Here is an 18,536-nt window from a genome sequence, read left to right as displayed (position 1 = left end):
GGTCCTGTGCTGGTTGGTCGGTAAAAGAGATGGGTGATTTGAAGAGAGGGGAAATGGAGTGGCATGATTGGCTCCTGGCCCTGCCACTGGAATAAATAGCAGGATGGAAGCGAGGGCAGTGATGACGCCAGCGCAGCAGGGAATTCATTTTTCCCCCTCGTCACAAGTGCCAGCGAGAAGAGTCCCTGGCTACAGATGCCCACCCATCTGTTATCACTCTGGTCGTTACTGGGCTTCCCTTCAGTTTCCGTAAACAGGGCACGTTACAAAACCTTTCATGCTGCATCACGTAAGAAAAATGAACGGGGATGGTGAGCTGGTATGAACAAGAAGAGCCTTGTGAGACAATATTATCAGTTATGGGCCTTTTGACCAATTAGAATCATGGTTCCACTTCTCGTCATATTTTTGAGTAATAAACCTCACAGAAATACTGTATATTATATATAGTTATATCCATGACAACTGAGCAAATTGTCCACTGAGGAAGACCATGAGATGCACTTGAAAGCTCCCCAAAAAGCTAGTAATTGGGCCTTAAGTTAATCTAAAATATCAATCTCAGACTTTGTTTCTACACCAAATTAATTTAAAATCAGGAAGCACTGACATGGACTGATAAAGACTGTGGAATGTGGTTGTAATCTCCAGAAAACACTAGTAAGTGGACCATCAATAAATGACAAGGTGTTTCATGATTATTTTAGGTAAAAATCTAAAATAAAGGTATAAATTCTCCCTGACATGCAGTGTTTTACTGCATTAGCTGATATTGGACATTATGCCAATGAATAGGGACATTAAAAGTACTTCATTCTTATTCTTATCTATACTCTGCTGCAGTAAATGCTTTGTCATTTTAGGCAGACGTCCAGTGTTGCATGAAATTATGTTGGCAAAGTGATGACATTTCACAGTATCACTGTCTCTTGTGAAACTTCTCCACACTTGGTGGTAGCTTCAGGTCACCATATTGTCAGTTTGTCACTATAGAAGCACAATAGATCAACATGTTGCTTTCAGGAACCAGTAAGTTTCGCATCAATTCCTCAGGTATCCTAAATAAAAACCTGGTTTGAATTCAGAACCAAGACTTGACGCCCAACTTGTGTGAACACAGTAGACAGAATTGATGGGAGTTTCCAGTTGTTTTTTTGTTTTGTTTTTGGCAAATAGTTTCAACTGCAATTCAATTAGAAACCATTAATGCATCGTTCAGCTGTACATGGATGACATTCAGTCCCTACCTTTCACATGTCTGACATCAAATGGAAATGGAGCACTGGATGTAATGGACATCGGGAGGCCTAAACATCTGGTGTGGAGCGCGAACTTTCTACAAGAGGCCTCAGAGACAGATATCCAGTCAGCGTTAAGCGTCTGGGCAGTACAGTGGGAATCTCCCCCTGATCTCAATGCAGAATTAACAGTTACCAAGGAAACCGGCTCAAGGCACTCCCTTATGAATAATTAATGAGCGGGCGTCGCCTCGCAATATCTGTGTTACCGTGGCAGCAGGACGTGGCCTCAGCTACCCTGTTAACCACCATCAGAGCAGCAGAGACATCTAGTGGCTGTCATGCAGTGTTAAATTTAGCAGTGGAGTTGAACAGAAGTCACAGCTGGTCGCCACAAGGGCAGTGCCCTGCTGCTGCATGAGAAATAACTTTGCATATAATTGTGCATTTGTAGTAATGAGTGTTCTGATCATAGGGAAGCAAATTTCTGCTCCTGTCATGCTCATCTGCCCTGAAAAAGAAAGAGGCCCTTGACCTGCTCACACCCAAAGCTCATCATGTTTGTTGTGTTTGCACAGGGGAGGTTGTTGGGTGACTCTGTTCCTTTAAAGGGAATCCGATTTGAAGGAGCAACAGCAGGGGGGCTGACCTTTTCCCCCACTCTGCCTTTTTCCCCCCCGGGCGTCCATGGCTGCATTCAATCAAGTGCCTCGACGGTGTTTATGCAGTATGTGATGTTTATGTAATGGCTGCCCACGCGTACAATTGCTTTCATGCACACCGAGACACACACACATAAAAACCCACAGTCCTGTCTGAGTGTCAGACTAATACCATGATTTTCTTATTGGACTGGGTAGTAGTGTATTACTGATATTGATAATACTGCCACATTTATTATACAGGAATGGATGTTCCCCTACAGGAGATGTTTCTGTTTTGTGTTGGAGGATGTGTGTGTGTTCATTTGTGCAGCCTGGGATGGGTGAGAGGTGATGGCAGTGGAATGTAATGCTTTGCAATACTTAAGGGACCAATTGGATTGCATAGTTACTGCACTATATACATTACCATGCCTCACTGACTACACACACAAACACACACACTGAGGCAAACCCTAACCTAGCGATATGTTTTCTGACCCGCTTTGTGTTGCAACCGAGGTTATAGCTGCTTGGGATGCCAGGTTTGATGACTTGCTATTCCCGACCCTGAGAGGGGCGGAGGCAGGAAAGTCCCCCATGATGACCCAGCCACGGTGTCCGCTTTCTGCAGATCTGGGCCACCAGACTTGTGTATGAGAGAGAGAGAGGGGGCGAGAGAGAGAGAGCGATCGAGAGAGAGGCTGGGGCCTCTACATACTGCATGGATATATTTGTGTTTGGCTCTCGTTTTCCTCAACACCCACGTTCACACTGTGTGTTAATCATGGTTGAGGTCCCATGGGGCATACCGTGGTCACTGTTTGGAGATGGTGTCTATGTCAGCACTGCACAGAGACCATGTGATTATGATAAGGCTTTGTATAAAACTGATTTACTGAATATGGCACAAAGAAATATTGTATATGCATCTTAAGGAGAAAAATTTGTTCCAAAGAGTAATGCTCTGTACTAATACTGACTGCTTTAATACTTTCTTACTTACTTAATCCCAGCATGGCCGCAAGTACATAAGGATGGTCAACTGCCATTCCAGCTGCTTTTTTAGAGTCAGCTTCTGTCAAATGGATGCGTTGCTGCATTTATTCTGCTCTTCCCTCTTCACTCATACTGTGAACAGCAGCTTAAACACACCCAGTCTCCACTGTTACATGATTAAAATAACTGCTTCAATCATTTAAAGCTGCTCTGTGTGAGTGTAGCATCTTTCTAATGATTCTGGTGGGATTCAGTTTCGTTTTTTTAGAAAAAAAAAACTAAAAGTGAAGTCTCACTTGGATGAAAAGACTGATACCAATCTCTGATCTTTCCATTAAATATGAAGCTACAGCTAGCTGCTGGATAGCTTAGTTTAGCATAAAAACTGGAAACATTAGATAACAGCTAGCCAGGTTCTGTCCAAAGGGAACAAAATCCACCCACCATCACTTCAAAAGTTCCCCTTAAGGTTGATGGGGTGTTCTGTGCTGGATTATTTTCTTCCTGTCACTGCGAGCTGGCCGTTTCCCCCTGATTCCAGTCTTTGCGCTAAGCTAAGCATACTAGTAGCTGATAGCTTCGTATTTAATGGACAAGCATGAGTGGTATTGATCTTCTCATCGAAACCTCAGCAGAAAAAAAGAATTGTCAAACTGTTCCTTTAAAGTGGTCAAGCAATTTTTTTACATCTTAGAAATTTTTGAAATATTTTACCATTTGAAACATCATAAGAAGGAACACTTGGATGGCAAAAGCAGGTCTGCATTTCCATGTCAAATTCCCTGGAAGATGAGAATATTCTAATCATCATATAGTGTAAATTATTGTTGCAAGTTTTGTCCATCATTACCATAGCTTCCTGTCTCTGCCCACTCTCCCCTTCTCCTACTCACTGGAAATTGGTGCTTTTCTGTTAACTAATGAAAAGAGCTCAGACTGAAAGAGCTCAAATGCTGAGCCATGTGTTCCTGTGATGTTAGTCATGTATCCAATCCTGTAAATGACAGACATGATTCACTGGGGGCCGTAATCAATACGCAGAGGAAATGTTCCAGAGCGGTGAAAAAGGGATTGATTTTTTTTTTTCTTCTACCCAAATGTTTGTTACCTTCATTGTGAAGCCTGTGCATTTTTCAGCCTTAATTTACACATCTCAGTTGGCAGTTTTGTGGATATACTAGTCCCTCTGTCAGGGTGAGACATTGGCAAATGCTTTACAAATCACCATAAAAGGTTCTTTTTTGTGTGTAGGTAGTTTTAAATTGAATTATTTTATTCACTGTTGACTGACAGCAACAGCGTTTGAGGTTTCAGTCTTGGTTTGGTGACACTATTTTAGCCACTTCATTTTTCTCAATTTTTTTTTTTTCTTTAGCCAAACAGAGCTCTGTAGCTACTGGTGGTTTTGTTTAGTCACAACTCTGAACGGAACTTGCAGCCAATGAATCATTAACCAGGAAAAGTGAAGAACATAAACATCCAGGGACTTTTCAAACTAAAACACACAGCCCTTATTGATTTTAATCTGATATTTTAAAAATTAAAGAAGAAAAGTTTTCAGCCACACGTCTTGCTCAGGGTAGGGCTAAATAAAGACACCAAAGAGAAGAACCATGTAAATAAAGATATTTATTAATATGTTGTTGTTTTTCTTATGTTATGAGTGTTCAGTCTTGTTTCTTTAGGAGTACTTTGTGGGTCACTCTACTGGGGCTAATGAGATGTCAGACAGACAAAACGGTGCCCACAATATGTGCCTTAGTATATACCAGCAGCTGAGTGCATACCATATTTCTAAGTGGTGGTTTGAAACAGGAAGCAGGCCGGTAATGGACTTGGACCTCAATTTGATCTGGTGCTTTTTCTTTGGTCTAGTGAAGTATGGACTCTAATCCTGATTTCAGATCGCTGCAAGCTGTCTGAGACTTTATAAGGAGAAGATAGAGATATCACAACAACTATATTTCATTTTATCACTTCCTCCTCAAACATAAAAACTGTAAGCATTTTTTCACTGTTATGTATATGCTGCACATGTGAATGTTACAGATGTGAACAGACATATCCTGCAAGCTAAAGTTGATTAAAGGACCACCTGTGACCATAAGTCATCTTGATGTGTTCAAGGACCAGAGAGAAAGCACAACTTCATTAGATCTCACATATTTAACAACCACCCTCCTTGTCTCTTGTGTCCCTCCCCAGCGGCAGTGCTGAAGTACGAGAACAACGTGATGAACATCCGACAGTTCAACTGCTCACCTCACCCTTACTGGCTGCCCAACTTCATGGACGTTTTCACCTGGTCCCTGCCATTTGTAGGCGAGAAGGGTGAGCACAAATACACATATAGAATAGTAATGTACATGAAATGAGAACATTAACTACAAGGAGTTTTACCAAATGCTGTTTGAACATTCAGTTTGCTGAGTCAGTAATGAAAATGACACAGCCTTGAGAAATGTGGCACAGACACTCAGTGTGGTAGAGTCATAAATACAGTACTTACTGATTACTTGCTCATGATTTATGAGCCAGAAATATGCTTACATGCAAAGTTACCAAATAAGTGAGACGACCCATTTTCAGTGTGACCCTATCACACAGAGAGCCATTACCAGCTGTGTTGCAAGGTCATTGCTGACAGGGCGTATGGGTGGAGGGGTCACTCGGGTGAACTAACTAGCACCACATGACTTCTCCATACTTAAGATTACTCATGAAGTGGTACGTGTCAAAGAATAAGTGCCATAGTTTTCTATTTTTTTCTTATTTTATTGCAGTGACTGAGATGCTAGTGAATGTACTGAGCATCTGCTCCAATGATGAGCTGACGACTGACGAGGAGCTGGACGGTAAGCACAGCAGACAGATACAAAACACATCAGTTCTCACTGCAGTTTGCCCCAGCTCCACTAGAGGGAGACCTCTGCTAATAGGAGTCCCAGGCACACACACACACACACACACACACACACACACACACACACACACACACACTCAAAATCTCACACATTCTTGGTGTGTTTACACATACCACAGCTGCTCTGCCCAATTTTCAGAACATTCAGTTTAAATATATTTCATTTTTAGACATTCTTAAACATATTTGTCAACAAATGAAGAATCCAGAAACTATTTGACACATGACTCAGCTGAAAGAATCAGTTATTGCTTTCAATTACCCAGGATCTCAGCGAAACATCAGAAACTCTGAAGAAGTCTAAAAGCAGCTGAATTCAAGGCGTAATCGTAATCATGCTTTTTATCTTCATATAATGGTGGCGAGTTCGAGTCATCTGTTTGATCCCAAACGGCTTATCTACAATGAGATGACCAGTTTCCCTCTGTCTGCCCCACCCCTTAATGCCAAACAGGAAATGACCTCACTGCCACCCCCTCCTCCTCTCTTTCTCTTTGTGTTTACTGATGCACAGTTTGACTCTGTAAACAGCACCCAAGGGTGGAGTGTCAGGATGTCGCCAGATTTCAGCCACATGTTAAACTGAATGTTCCTGCAGTTTGAAATTACTGGCTAATGCTGATCAGGGCAAATAAATAGGTAGCATATGAAAAAAAAGTGAACAATACATAAGGGTCCATGTATGTAGCATGTATTTGAATTTATCTCGATTTTAGTTTTTTTCAAAGTTAATATTCAATTTCATGAAAATAATTTGTGCTATAAAAAGTATTTGTACTCCACAATCCATCATTTTAAATTAATTATTGAAGTAACATCGAGGTTAATACAAATTTTAAAAAGTAAATTCAAATTGACATTGATTTGGACAGTGTCACAACTTGTATAATACACAGTCGTTCAAAAAATAAGCAGTCCTTTAACATTTCATCATTTTCCACCAACTCATTCACTCAATGCTTTTAGTTGATCCACTTTATTTTCACATTTCCTTGCTCTCACTTTCACCCTTGTGTCTCCTCTTAAGCTCATTTCTTGTTCTGTTTCAGTTTTGCAGTCATCTCCACTTGCATATATTTTGTTAGTTTTACTATTTTGACATTTGGATTGTTCTTACTTTTGTCTTTCTCATTCATGATCTCCTTTCTTGTGCCCTTGTAATCTCTGACAATCATTTTGTTGCCTTGCTCTTTATCTGCTATTGTTTCCATGTTTTACAGTGATATCTCAAACCTCACTACTTTTTCACTTATTTCTTTAGCATTCTCCTCTCTTCTCTTGCCCTCTTTCTCTCTCTCTCTCTCTCTCTCTCTCTCATGCTGTGATGTTGTCACTTCCTTTGTTTACCTCATCTAATCTCTCTCTTTTCTATGTTTTCCAGAGTTTTGTGTTTCAAGGCATCGCTTTTATTTTACACTTGTTGTGCTTTGTTGCCTCTTATTTCACCGTGCGCCACCTTTCCGCCGCCTCCTCTTTCATTTTACAGCCATCCACTGATCTCTCTGTCCTTTCTCTTGTCTTCTCTTCTGGGGGTGTTTTCATGAGAAGGACAGCTAATATATCCCCCCAAAAAAGGTACAAACACTAGTCATACCGGTGTGTGCCGCGGTAGATAGACTTTTATCCAGTGCTTGCTCTCTGAATTTCAGTCTGTCAACTAACGTCACTGTTTAAAGCACCTTCTAACACCTCTGAGTCTCACTCTTGCTCTTAATTAAATAGTTGGGTTTTTTGTTGTTTTTTGACATATCAACAAAAAACAGGGAGGTCGTTCTCATTAGCCAAAGTAAACTATTTGATGTACACATTAAAAGAAAGCACTACCACTACTGCAAGGGATCAGTCCTGTGGGCAAACATATTTTCAAGTAATAACAGCGTTTTATTCAACTGAGGATGAGAGGAAGAGTCTTAAACAAAACATCAGACTGTCAGCTCTTTCCTTTACCCAACCTTTCACCACACACCAACTTCATTTCCATCCTTCATGCTCACACATTTTCCACACTGGCTCCCTGGGGCCTTTAAACTGTTATTCTGCAAAAGGGTCTCTTTAAATAAAGTTTTGTTTTCCAGTCCAGGAAAAATCCTGTTTGAGTCTCTGCAACCAAAACACAGCACAGGAAAATTCATATAGTGTGTGCTCATCGAACTTGCTGAAAAGACATGTTTAGACAAGCAACGGGCCATTTACAGATGATATAACAAGGTTTAAAATGTTTAAGTGCTATCTGGGGAGAATGGTATCTAGGATTTAAAGGGACTACAGCTGAATGCTACTAGTGGAATGATACAAGAAGCATGAATGCTGTGGATGCTGAGAATTACTCGGTTGTTTTGATGTGTGGATGGATATAAACTACTCTGTATAATCTGAACTTCAGGCTTCAATAATCATATTGTGTTTGCATCGTGGTCTTTTGATGCACTTCTGGATTAAACTAATAGTGCAACAAACATGTTCTGTCTCCTCGCACATTTACTAAACTGTATGGAACTTGGAAAATAAAGGCTTTTGGAGATTAAAACAAACATGCGAACACAAAGGTAATGCAGTTTAGAGTACTCTTCCACAGGACGTGGCTTTATACACACAAGTCACACTGTATGACCATTTCAGGTGCCACCGCCTCTGCCCGTAAGGAGGTCATCCGCAACAAGATCCGTGCCATTGGAAAGATGGCTAGAGTATTCTCTGTGCTCAGGTATGTTAGCATGAACAACTCCCTTGTGTTCTGTATGTTCTACCATTATCCTTCAATGCTACTGCATTACAAAAGACTAAACTGAATATTTAAAGCTGCACTAATCAATATTTTATATTAACAATGGATTTTAAGGCCTTTGTGGTGTGAATGGGGTCATTCATATAGAATAACCTCAGCTCTATGGAGCGTTTTAGCATCTTTAAGCTCATTGTTTTGGTTTTACAACCTGCAGCTTTACCAGCCACCACAGGCAGCTGTTCTCAGCAAAGAAACTCTGATAGACCCAAAGTACACAACCTGCCCAGCACCGAACAGCAAACTGCCAAAGTTAACTGCTGGCTTGTGAACAAAGTGGAGAATTTAGCAGCTAAAGAGCAAGATATTTCCCTTAGGAGTTGGTGGAGACCAAAAACCGAGCGGGGAGTCAATATTGGACCTACATTCACCGGGTTGTCAGAAACACAACTCCTAATGATGTTAATGTTGCTCTCTGTCTGCTGGATGCATAAGGAAGCAATTGTTTGCTAACACATTCATCAACACATTAATGTTGTGATAATATTTCAATGTTTTCAGCTTACACTGCACCCATGTGTTTTGCAAGCTTCAATTACATGTGGCATGATTGTGTAGAAATGAATTTGTGTTTTAGTCATTTAGTAAGTATTAGAATGATTAGAATAAAGTGAGCTTTAGGGAAGGACGTTAATATTGTCTTTGTTTATATTTCAGAGAGGAGAGTGAGAGCGTGCTGACGCTGAAGGGACTGACCCCGACAGGCATGCTACCAAGCGGAGTGCTGTCCGGTGGCAAAGAAAAGCTGCAGAATGGTAAGACTGTCACCAAGTACCCTGAGACCCCAAGCTATGGCCCCCAGAAGGGATTCTCGTACACACACAAGTTCCCCTTACACAGCAGTGCCCTGAATAAAGTGCTAGCTCAGTGTTTATGGTATACTGTATCTGCAAACTTCTTCCCTTTTCCCTCAGCGATGGTCCTGGAATTTCAAATTGCTGCCTCAGAGTAATGCTGTAAGTGTAGTTAAATGTTTCTGGCAGCATCAGTCTGTATCCTCTCTATACTGCATGTGTAGTTAAATACTACTTAGCAATAACAGCTGCTCAGTGCAGTTTTCCTTCAACTAGTTCAAAGTAGTAATATTTCCTGGACAAATGACTATAAAATATAAAGTTATATTTTCAACAGACAGCCCCTTCTTCCTAAACGATGCCAAATACATTCAGCAGATTTTCTTTATCCCTTTGTCTTCTCAAATGTGTCTCCCTCTTGATGTCTCGCATTAATACGCTGTCTTCCCGTCCCCGTCTCTTTCTGTATTCCACTGGTTTTTATCTCAAATATTACCTGTATCTTTTTCTTTCTCTTTTCTCCCTAGAAACTGCAGGTATAATCGGTTGTGCAAGTATTCTGTTGTTGTTTTTTTTTTCTTTTCTTTCTGTAAGACAAGTTTAGAGTTCAGTTCACCCTCTCATGTTGAATTCCAAACACTCCCTAAATGAGTTTAACAAGCAGCTGCAGCGAGGAAGTAAAGGCTTTCTGGAAAAGCCTTTACAAACACTTCAAATTTAGTTGGACTCCTGACAGAAATGGCCACGTTATTGTCCAAAATTGAGAGCTAGTGGATCGGAGCCGTGCTCCGTCAGAATAGACGCGGGATTCTCTGTGATTCAAAGGATGAATTGGAATTAACACAACCAACTGTGAATGAAAGGGGAATAGCTGCTGTCTGCCTTTTCATTCACAAGATGAAGCAGAAATCCAAGTAACTTCCCTCTCCTCTCACAGGTTCTCACAAAACATCAGCTAGCACTTTACTGAATAACGGTGTTACAGCGTGCACAGAAATATCACACACAGTTACAGTTTTCACATAAAAAAACTCTTCTGATCTTTTCAAGAATACGTACCTCTCTGTATTAAAGCAAGTGTAAGTAATGTTTGTTGAACAGTGACTGTGGCCACAAGTAACAATTACAGGATGATGTTAAAAACTAAAATGTAGTATGTTACACTGTTGTCCACTGGGGTGTACTTTTGCACACATGATCAAAAAGTCAGAGAACTATCCAAGTTTTTTCTGTTACAAAGCAATACCTACCTAAAGTTTGCTAACATTAGCCACCAGAAGCTACCAGTCATACCAGCCCAAGTAAGGCTTAAGGCTTAAGAGTGAATTTTATTATTCATGTATTCGATTTTGCATTTCTAACATGTGTTACATGGTTTCTCTTTGACAGAGAATGCTGTTTAGTTTTAGCTGTAAAAAATGAAGTTAACATCAATGAGGAGGATTCAGGCAGCAGGTACAATGATGCCAGAAGAATTAACAGAAAATTCTTGTTTTTGTCAATTGTACATGTGGCACAAATTCTGAACTGGGACTGTCTGATTTGTGACCTCCTGTGGAGGGAGAAATTAACATATCGGAACGTAATAACATCTGGTCAAATGTGGCAGTTCTGCGTATCTCAGTTTTCTTTTCTTTCTTTTCTTTTTTTTTTTTTACATCCGGGGGGTGTTAAATAATAATGAAACAAGCTAAAGTTCTGAACACTAAAATATCCAGTGAAAATGAGTAGTAGACAGTAGTAGACAGGAGCCTCTTGAGGAGTTCCTCAAGAGGGCTGGAACCACTTTACACACCGGCACCTCTAGATTCGTGTGTCTGCTAATGACCTGCATGACCGTAGCAGTCCTAAGATTTAACATATATGGATATGGGCGGTGAGGAGTATTTGTTTTTAAGCCATTTGGAAGCAGCTGACATAAAGAGAACCCCAGTGGAGGCAGAGTGATGTTCAGAGATTCCTGTTGCAACATTGGTAGAATCACATTGCTCCCCTCCTTTAGGTAGACGCCAGTGTGCTTCTACCGTAATGTTGACTCCATCAACCATTCTGTTTAAAGTTTGTGTGTTGCCCTCGTGACTTTTTTTGTAATTTTTTCTCATCCTCATGGCGCTGTTTCGTAGTCTTCAGTGTTGTATAGCCGTTACTTTGCTGTCACCTTCTCATTTTATACAGTTTTACTGTATGTTAATTTATTATCTCAAGGATGACTGTAAGAAATTGGTAAGTGGTTAAAATACCAAATTTTTCCTCCCCCTCACACTTCACAAAAAAAGCTGGCACTTTTGATATTTCATATCAAAAGATGCTAATCTTGTAGTTCCAGATGCTGCTTCATGCTGCACACAACACAATAACACTGCTTTGTATGTCTGCGGTGCTTCGATAAATAATTAAGCCACAGCCATAAAACTGACAATCACATGTGCACTTAGACCTTATCCCTGTTTTCCATTTGTCCTATATCAAACTCCATGTATGCTCATATTAGTAAAAAACAAATATATTTCCAGCTTTATCATGTTGTGTTTGCTATCAGTGTTCGTCCTTGCAGTATTCATTTTTTATGTCACTACATCGAGTCATTTGTCAGAACTTGTCAGACCTCAAAGTACCTCAAAGATGCAATCCTCCCCATGAGGTCATTCGCTGCCACAAACATGTGTCACCTTCCCTTTACAGATCTGGAACTCATCAAAAAGCTAAGGCTCATCCCTCTCCTCCTCTTCCTCCTTTTCCCCTCTTTGCTAACATCCATGTGTCCTTTGTCATAAAATGTGGAGATGACATTAACCTTTGTTGTCGGCATTGGCTGTCTTTGCTGCTCATTGACTTGTTCCTGGGACAAAATGAACTCCTCTGCTCACTTCTCTCATTCGTTTTGCAACCCCCCTCTTCTTCTCTTCAGCTACTATTGAAGCTATTGAGGCTGACGAAGGTAAATGGGTCTGGCTGCCCTCTTCTGTTGCTTTTCATGGCAATAGACAGGGGGATCCGCTGGGTTTTCATCCATCTCGCTGGTGCTTGAATAGAGTGTGTTGGGTGTTTGGGCTAACAAAATGTGGCATAGTATTAACAGAGAAAAAGAAGTAAGTAATTAGGAAATCCTGTGGTCACACATGTTTTAAAGGGGAATGGATTTCATAGCACAGACTTCATAATCACAGAGAGCGTACTGTGATTTTGTGTGAGTGCAAAGCAAACGCTACACTGTGTTTTTCTTTGCTAACACAAAATACTAGCTCTCAAGAATGTATTTATTGCCTTTCTTAGAAACATTGTGCACCTACACTTTTACTAGTATAGACAATATGCTGTAATGCCAGTTGAGTTCTGCTCTCCTTTTCATTTTAGAGGTTTAAATATTACTGTTAAATATTTCTGATTATGCATCAGTTTATGCACCACGGTAGAAATGCACATTCACACTCATAATCTGTAGATTCATCATGAATATGTTAGTAAGGTCACAAAAACAGTATTAAATTTAGGGGTAGCTTACACTTGCTCTCTTATCTAAAGCTATGTGAAGTTTGACAGAGGAAGGGAGTCCCTTAATCAAACAAGCATTGCACTTAAATCACTCAACATCATAATTTTACTGTGGTTAATCTACTTTCCAAGATAGTGTACCCCCTGCTCTACCCTCACGCAATACACTGAACTCTTGCTATGAAAGCTTATAATGGTATTTCCCCTTTGAAACAACTGAAGCAGTTGTGCATTGTTGTTGCAGTTCTCTGAATGTAATAAGTATATAGTTTTGCTTAGAGTTGGATCTGAATTGGTAGAGACAAACGCTCCACGGGAGGCTTTTAAATCCAAATTGGATTCTAAAATAATTTTTATTTACACCGCCTTTGGCGCAAGAACAACCTCAACTGCGAGCTAAATAGTAGTTTGCTAGCTGCTATTTACATTAAAATTGTCCAGTACTTCCTCTTTAGCCCCATAGAGGACAGTCCATTGTAGTGTCGAGACACTTCTCTGCTTCTCTCTCCATGTGGATCCTCTGTGGCCCTGCTGTGTCGTGTTCTTTCCTGTGAGCTGCTAATAACCTGTGTCTGACCTGTGCTATGCAGCAACACAACTACGCTACCCATCATGCCCCTCTCCACGCTCCTCAATTTGTCCCCTAAAATTATGCCCCCTACCCCATTCTAGTAAAGGGTCATCCTCTTTCCAATCATAGTTTTTATTACCATCAAGATCCCCAGCCTTTATGAAAGGTGGAAGTAACTTAACTTTTTCTAGTTAAAAATTGGCTGAAATTAAACTTGATCAAGCTGAATATTAGAATGATTCTATACTTAAAATACGAAAAGTACCCCATTGAATTGAATAAAACAGGCTTGAGTCGACAAACGAGATGCTATTAAAGCAAATCAGCCTGATTTTATTCATTTCAGTGGTATTTTAATGCATCAGTCACTGTTTTTCTTCTAATTCCACTGTTCACTTCAGTGTAATTTGGTCCTATTTTTATTTAATTCCAGACTAAGTCATATTGTGACCTCCACCCCTCATAACCCTCCAGTGAACCCTTAATTGCTGCATGCTCCAAGCAGACTAAACAAGTCGTTAGCACCCCAAGTACCTTTGTAGTGTCTTTGTACGTGAGCTCAGTCTCAACGTGGTTCTATTTTGTGGAAGTGAATGTCTTAGTGGGCTCCACTCTTTTTTCTTTTTTTTCTTCCCTTGTTCTTTTTTGTCTCTTTGATCATTCTCCTTCTTCCCTTTTGTCGTTTTAAGCTGTGACGTGATGGGGTGATGTGGATGTTTGGGGTCCTCAGGTGTTCTGGGATGTGCCTGAGTCAAGATGTTCTTTAACATCAGCCCTAGAGTGCATACAATGTTTAAGACTTACAAAGTAACGGTACAAGATGGCCATTAGATGGTCCTGCATTGTTGATGTCTTTTCACACATAGAGATTACAGCCGGATTGATGGCACAGTGAAAACCTGTTGACCCTGATGCCAGGAGTGCCCTTTATAGATCTAGAAGGATTACTTAATCCTTTTGTCTGTCAAGTCACGTTATTTTGAAACTCCAATAAATATGTTAATGTGTTGTCATTTCATAAAAATGAGTTACATCCTTTATATTGATTGTTCATCTGTTGTTAAACCACTAAACACTCAACATGTTTAATATGTAAATATGTTGTACAATATATGGTGCTGTTGATTAAAAAACATAACACATTGAAACAATTACATCGACAGCTGAAGGTTCAGCCTTATGAAAAGAGCAGGTTCATGTCACATCATACATGCAGCTTTTATGTCCAGTTGAAGGAATAGTTTGACATTTTGGAAAATGCGCTCATTCACTTCCTTGTAACCAGTTAGAAGAAAAGATCGATACCACTCTCACATATGTAAGTCCACAGTCAGCAGCTGCTTAGTGAACATCCACCAGATAGTAAAAAGGCTTGTTACTGTGCCCTGCCAACAAATTTGCCATTTAAAGCTCCCATATTTTACACTTGCAGTGTTTTATTTGAAGTGTTGATCCGTGAGAAGATATATTTGTGGTTTTAGGTGTAAAAAAAAACTCCTCGATGTAGTTTTACATCTCCTTTCTCAGGCTTCTCTCTGGAGCTCTAGCAACAACAGGTCGGTGAGCCAATCAGAAGAGAGGTTCTGAGTCTCTCCTCTGATTGGCTAACTGTTTTCTGATTGATTGAATAGAAATATAGCAGATTTCAGGTAAACACTCAGAGAAACCAAATCTTGCAAGGCTAGATGGTGGGTCCAGGTGGGCGGGGTTTTGGGCGTGGCTGAGAACGGTGACTGCTTTGTTGTGACATCACAAAGTTACAGAAGTCCTGACGGCTCGGGCTGTGTGCATTTCTTCATGCACTGAGTACGTTGATAGTTTAACAGTATTAATGTAGAACCCAGACCTGCTTAATAATAAAAAAATAAAAAAACATGGAAATCTCACTTCATACAATATGGGACCTTTAAATCCACATAAAACCACATTGTAGTTTTTACACATTGTTTTTTCTACAGATTAAACAAACAAGTTCAAAGATGTTGGCAGATTTTGTAAACCTTCAGACATAGCCAGACTAGCTGTTTGCTCCTCTTTACAGTATTTATGCTACGCTAAGCTAAAAAGGCTGCTGACTGTAGCCTTGTATTGAACAACACTGAGAGGAGAGAGGAATTGATATTCTCATCTAACTCTATACAAGAAAGGAAATGAGTGTAACTCCCAAAGTGTCAAACTAGTCATGTCTCTAGGGATCAGCATCATGCACAACATCAGGCCCTTCAATTACTCATTTTTCATGGATGACTTGCAGTTGAATTAGCCAACAGCTCCTCAGGTGCAGTCTCTATGTTGTCATTTTCTAAGTAAAGCAAGTTTTTGTTACAATTCCATGAACTGAGATCAAACCAAAGATAATCTGGTGACGTGTGGGTGAATGTGAGCAAGTGTGACTCCATTCTTTTAATCGTCTGATCCCTCCCTCCTAAAATCACTCCTGATTTCTCCCCCTTTTCCCCTTTTTCTTGCATCTCAACAGCCATCAAGGGCTTCTCACCCCAGCACAAGATCACTAGCTTCGAGGAGGCAAAGGGTCTGGACCGCATCAACGAGAGGATGCCGCCACGGCGAGACGCCTTGCCCTCCGACGCCAGCCTCAACTCCCTCAACAAGGCCCTGTCCTCGGAGACCAACGGCACAGACGCCAAGGGAAGCACCAGCAGCGGCAGCAACATCCAGTGAAGCAGCAGCAGCAGGCGCCACCTTGGCCGACGGGGCTGCCCCGCCCCCTGCCTCATCTCGGCCCGCCACCGCAGAAAAGGGGCAAAGGGTGAAGGAGTGGAAAGGAGGGGGGAGTGTTGGAGTGTGGAGGGTGGGAGGCATCTATGGCTCACACTGGGGGGACATCTCACTTGCTAGTCTTTGGATATGCCTTCAAAATATTAGTTCATAGTCAAATCTGCTAAGTTATTGCCGGTTCACATTTCTGAGCAGTCAGGCCTTTATTGTGCTTGATGCTACACCACACCACAGTATGTCGGAGAGAAAGAGAAAGAGAGGGATAGATAGATCCTTAAGGTGATTTATTTTCTTTTTTTTCTTGAAAGACCCTTGCTCATTTACACCAAAATGGAAAGTCGTCTAACTTCTTACTAACTATTGTACGTTTACAAAAATACAGCACTAAAAAGGACAGAACATGAGATAATGTTTTTAACATATAAGGGTGTACAAACTAAATAAGGACTATTTATTGATAACTTTTTTTTGCTACTCTTATAAAATAGCTCTGAAATTAATTAGGCAGTCTTAAAAAGAATGTTGCAATGTTGTCGAAATGCCAAATAATGGAACGTTTTATGGTTTTGTACATATTATGCTTACCTCAGGTTCTTTTGGTGTGTGCTTTGACCTGATTTTTCTGTATAATGGCTAAATAACTCGGTAATGAATACCTATTTTCTTGAGTTTCATAACTGGAATTTACATTTACCTATCTATCATTTGCAAATATGTTTATTTTTTGTCTCTTTTGGAAGGGGGGCAGATTTATTGTGGCTTGCTGGAACTGAGTGTTAATTTTTCTCTTTTTAAGTATTGCGAACAAAGTAAAAATAGAGAACCTATATTGTGTAAAAAAAAAAAAGAAAAAAAGAATACAATAAACTTAAAGTGTCTGCCTATGCATGTTTTATAAAAATCAAACAAAGGAACTAGAAAATCTGAATACCTTGGCTGTGGAGGCCTGTTTTGAAATATATTGCGCTTTAGTGAACATATACTGGAAACGTATACCTGCATACTTTCAATTAACACCATGATGCTCTATGCCTTCAACTTCTTTTTGTAATTGAAGCATTTAATTATCTAAGATGGATGAGAAATCATATTTTTAACCTGCGCTTGTAAGTGCACACAGTCCAATTAAGCATGTTTGACAATTCTTGTGAGGTGTGTGGTTACATGTGGAACTCAAAAATGCATGATTAGCTGTTTGTGTCATATAACAGGTAAATCGGTTTTGTTCTGTTTTGTAAATGTGCCACAGAAAGTGTAATTTGATTATGATTACTATTATTATTTGGAACTCTGCTTTGTATATCAGTTACAGGTTTGATACTGCTCAATACTTTAAGATGAAACAAAAAATACTTCGATCTTTTTTAAGAACTGCTTAAGTGCCCAAGTAATTCACTACACGACATGAAGCCTTGCTTTTGTAATTTAACTTCAAAACTGTTGGCAGATGAGGCATGCACTTGCAACTATGAAAAGTATTTTATATAACTGTTCAATAAAAATGTGCATGAATTTCAACTTGAAATGAATCTGTTTCTCCTGTGTGTGTGTGTGTGTGTGTGTGTGTGTGTGTGTGTGTGTGTGTGTGTGTGTGTGTGTGTGTGTGTGTGTGTGTGAGAGAGAGTGTGAGAGTGTGTGAGTGTGTGAGTGTGTGAGAGAGACACGCAGGCTGTCCTGCAGTGCTCTGCCAGTGAATATGCAACCATGTACATACCACACACAATCTTTTGGGCATTTTCTGCAAGCTACGTGATGGCCTGTGTTTTTCAACAAGATTGCAGGAAACCATTACCCATAATTCATACCTGCAAGGAAACAAAAAGACACTAAGAATAGAGACAATGGAGTCACAATATGTCATTCACACCTCAGAGTTCAAGAGGGGAAGAGATGCCTGGAAAAATAGATGTGAGAGTTTTGTCAAGGCTTTTCAACACCACACATCCTGTCTTAACTCTCTTCTATATCATTCCATAAGCATCTTTACACTGACATGAGTTCGGTGTCTGGAAAATAATCCACTCAACTGTATGACATGGCATGGCATGTATGACTGTGTGACTTGGCGTTGACTGCTCAGTATGGAGATGGGAAATTGCTTCTTGGCAGTTTCACAACAAAGGTGTTTCCTCTTCATCAACCTTCGTGACTACTTTGATTAAACTTGGAGGACAAAGCCAAGATTGCTCAAGTTTACCTGCACACATTAGAGATCTGCAGGCTTCCTCTTTCCACAAAGACAAAATGTGCATTTGAACTTTTTCAACTTGTTTCTCATAATCCAACCTGCCTCTACTCTCCAAAGTAGTTGTCCAAATGAATTAAATACTCTAACATAAAGTAACTTTAAAGCAGCC

At 40.2% G+C, this 18,536-nt stretch overlaps 1 protein-coding gene across 4 annotated transcripts in view; it reads left to right on the top strand.

Annotated features, from left to right (window-relative positions):
* Positions 1-17,697, top strand: part of ppp3ca (protein phosphatase 3 catalytic subunit alpha) — a 62,071-nt gene extending 44,374 nt beyond the window's left edge. Inside the window, exons 9-15 of one of the 4 annotated variants that reach the window (XM_022758754.1) lie at positions 5,084-5,209; positions 5,662-5,733; positions 8,421-8,505; positions 9,241-9,338; positions 9,905-9,913; positions 12,286-12,315; positions 15,920-17,697. In XM_022758754.1, coding sequence (XP_022614475.1) covers positions 5,084-5,209; positions 5,662-5,733; positions 8,421-8,505; positions 9,241-9,338; positions 9,905-9,913; positions 12,286-12,315; positions 15,920-16,122 — 623 coding nt within the window. In that variant the 3' untranslated portion in view covers positions 16,123-17,697. The remainder of the gene's footprint in view (positions 1-5,083; positions 5,210-5,661; positions 5,734-8,420; positions 8,506-9,240; positions 9,339-9,904; positions 9,914-12,285; positions 12,316-15,919) is intronic. The other 3 variants (XM_022758755.1, XM_022758756.1, XM_022758757.1) reach the window with 3 other exon arrangements.
* The last annotated feature ends 839 nt before the right edge of the window (positions 17,698-18,536 follow it).

This window comes from Seriola dumerili, unplaced genomic scaffold (genome assembly GCF_002260705.1).
Source record: "Seriola dumerili isolate Sdu_G_001 unplaced genomic scaffold, Sdu_1.0 BDQW01000309.1, whole genome shotgun sequence".
In the NCBI taxonomy this organism is placed as follows: Eukaryota; Metazoa; Chordata; class Actinopteri; order Carangiformes; family Carangidae; genus Seriola; species Seriola dumerili.
The sequence above is the reverse complement of the archived record's forward strand: the minus strand, read 5'-3'. Positions and strand labels throughout refer to the sequence as shown.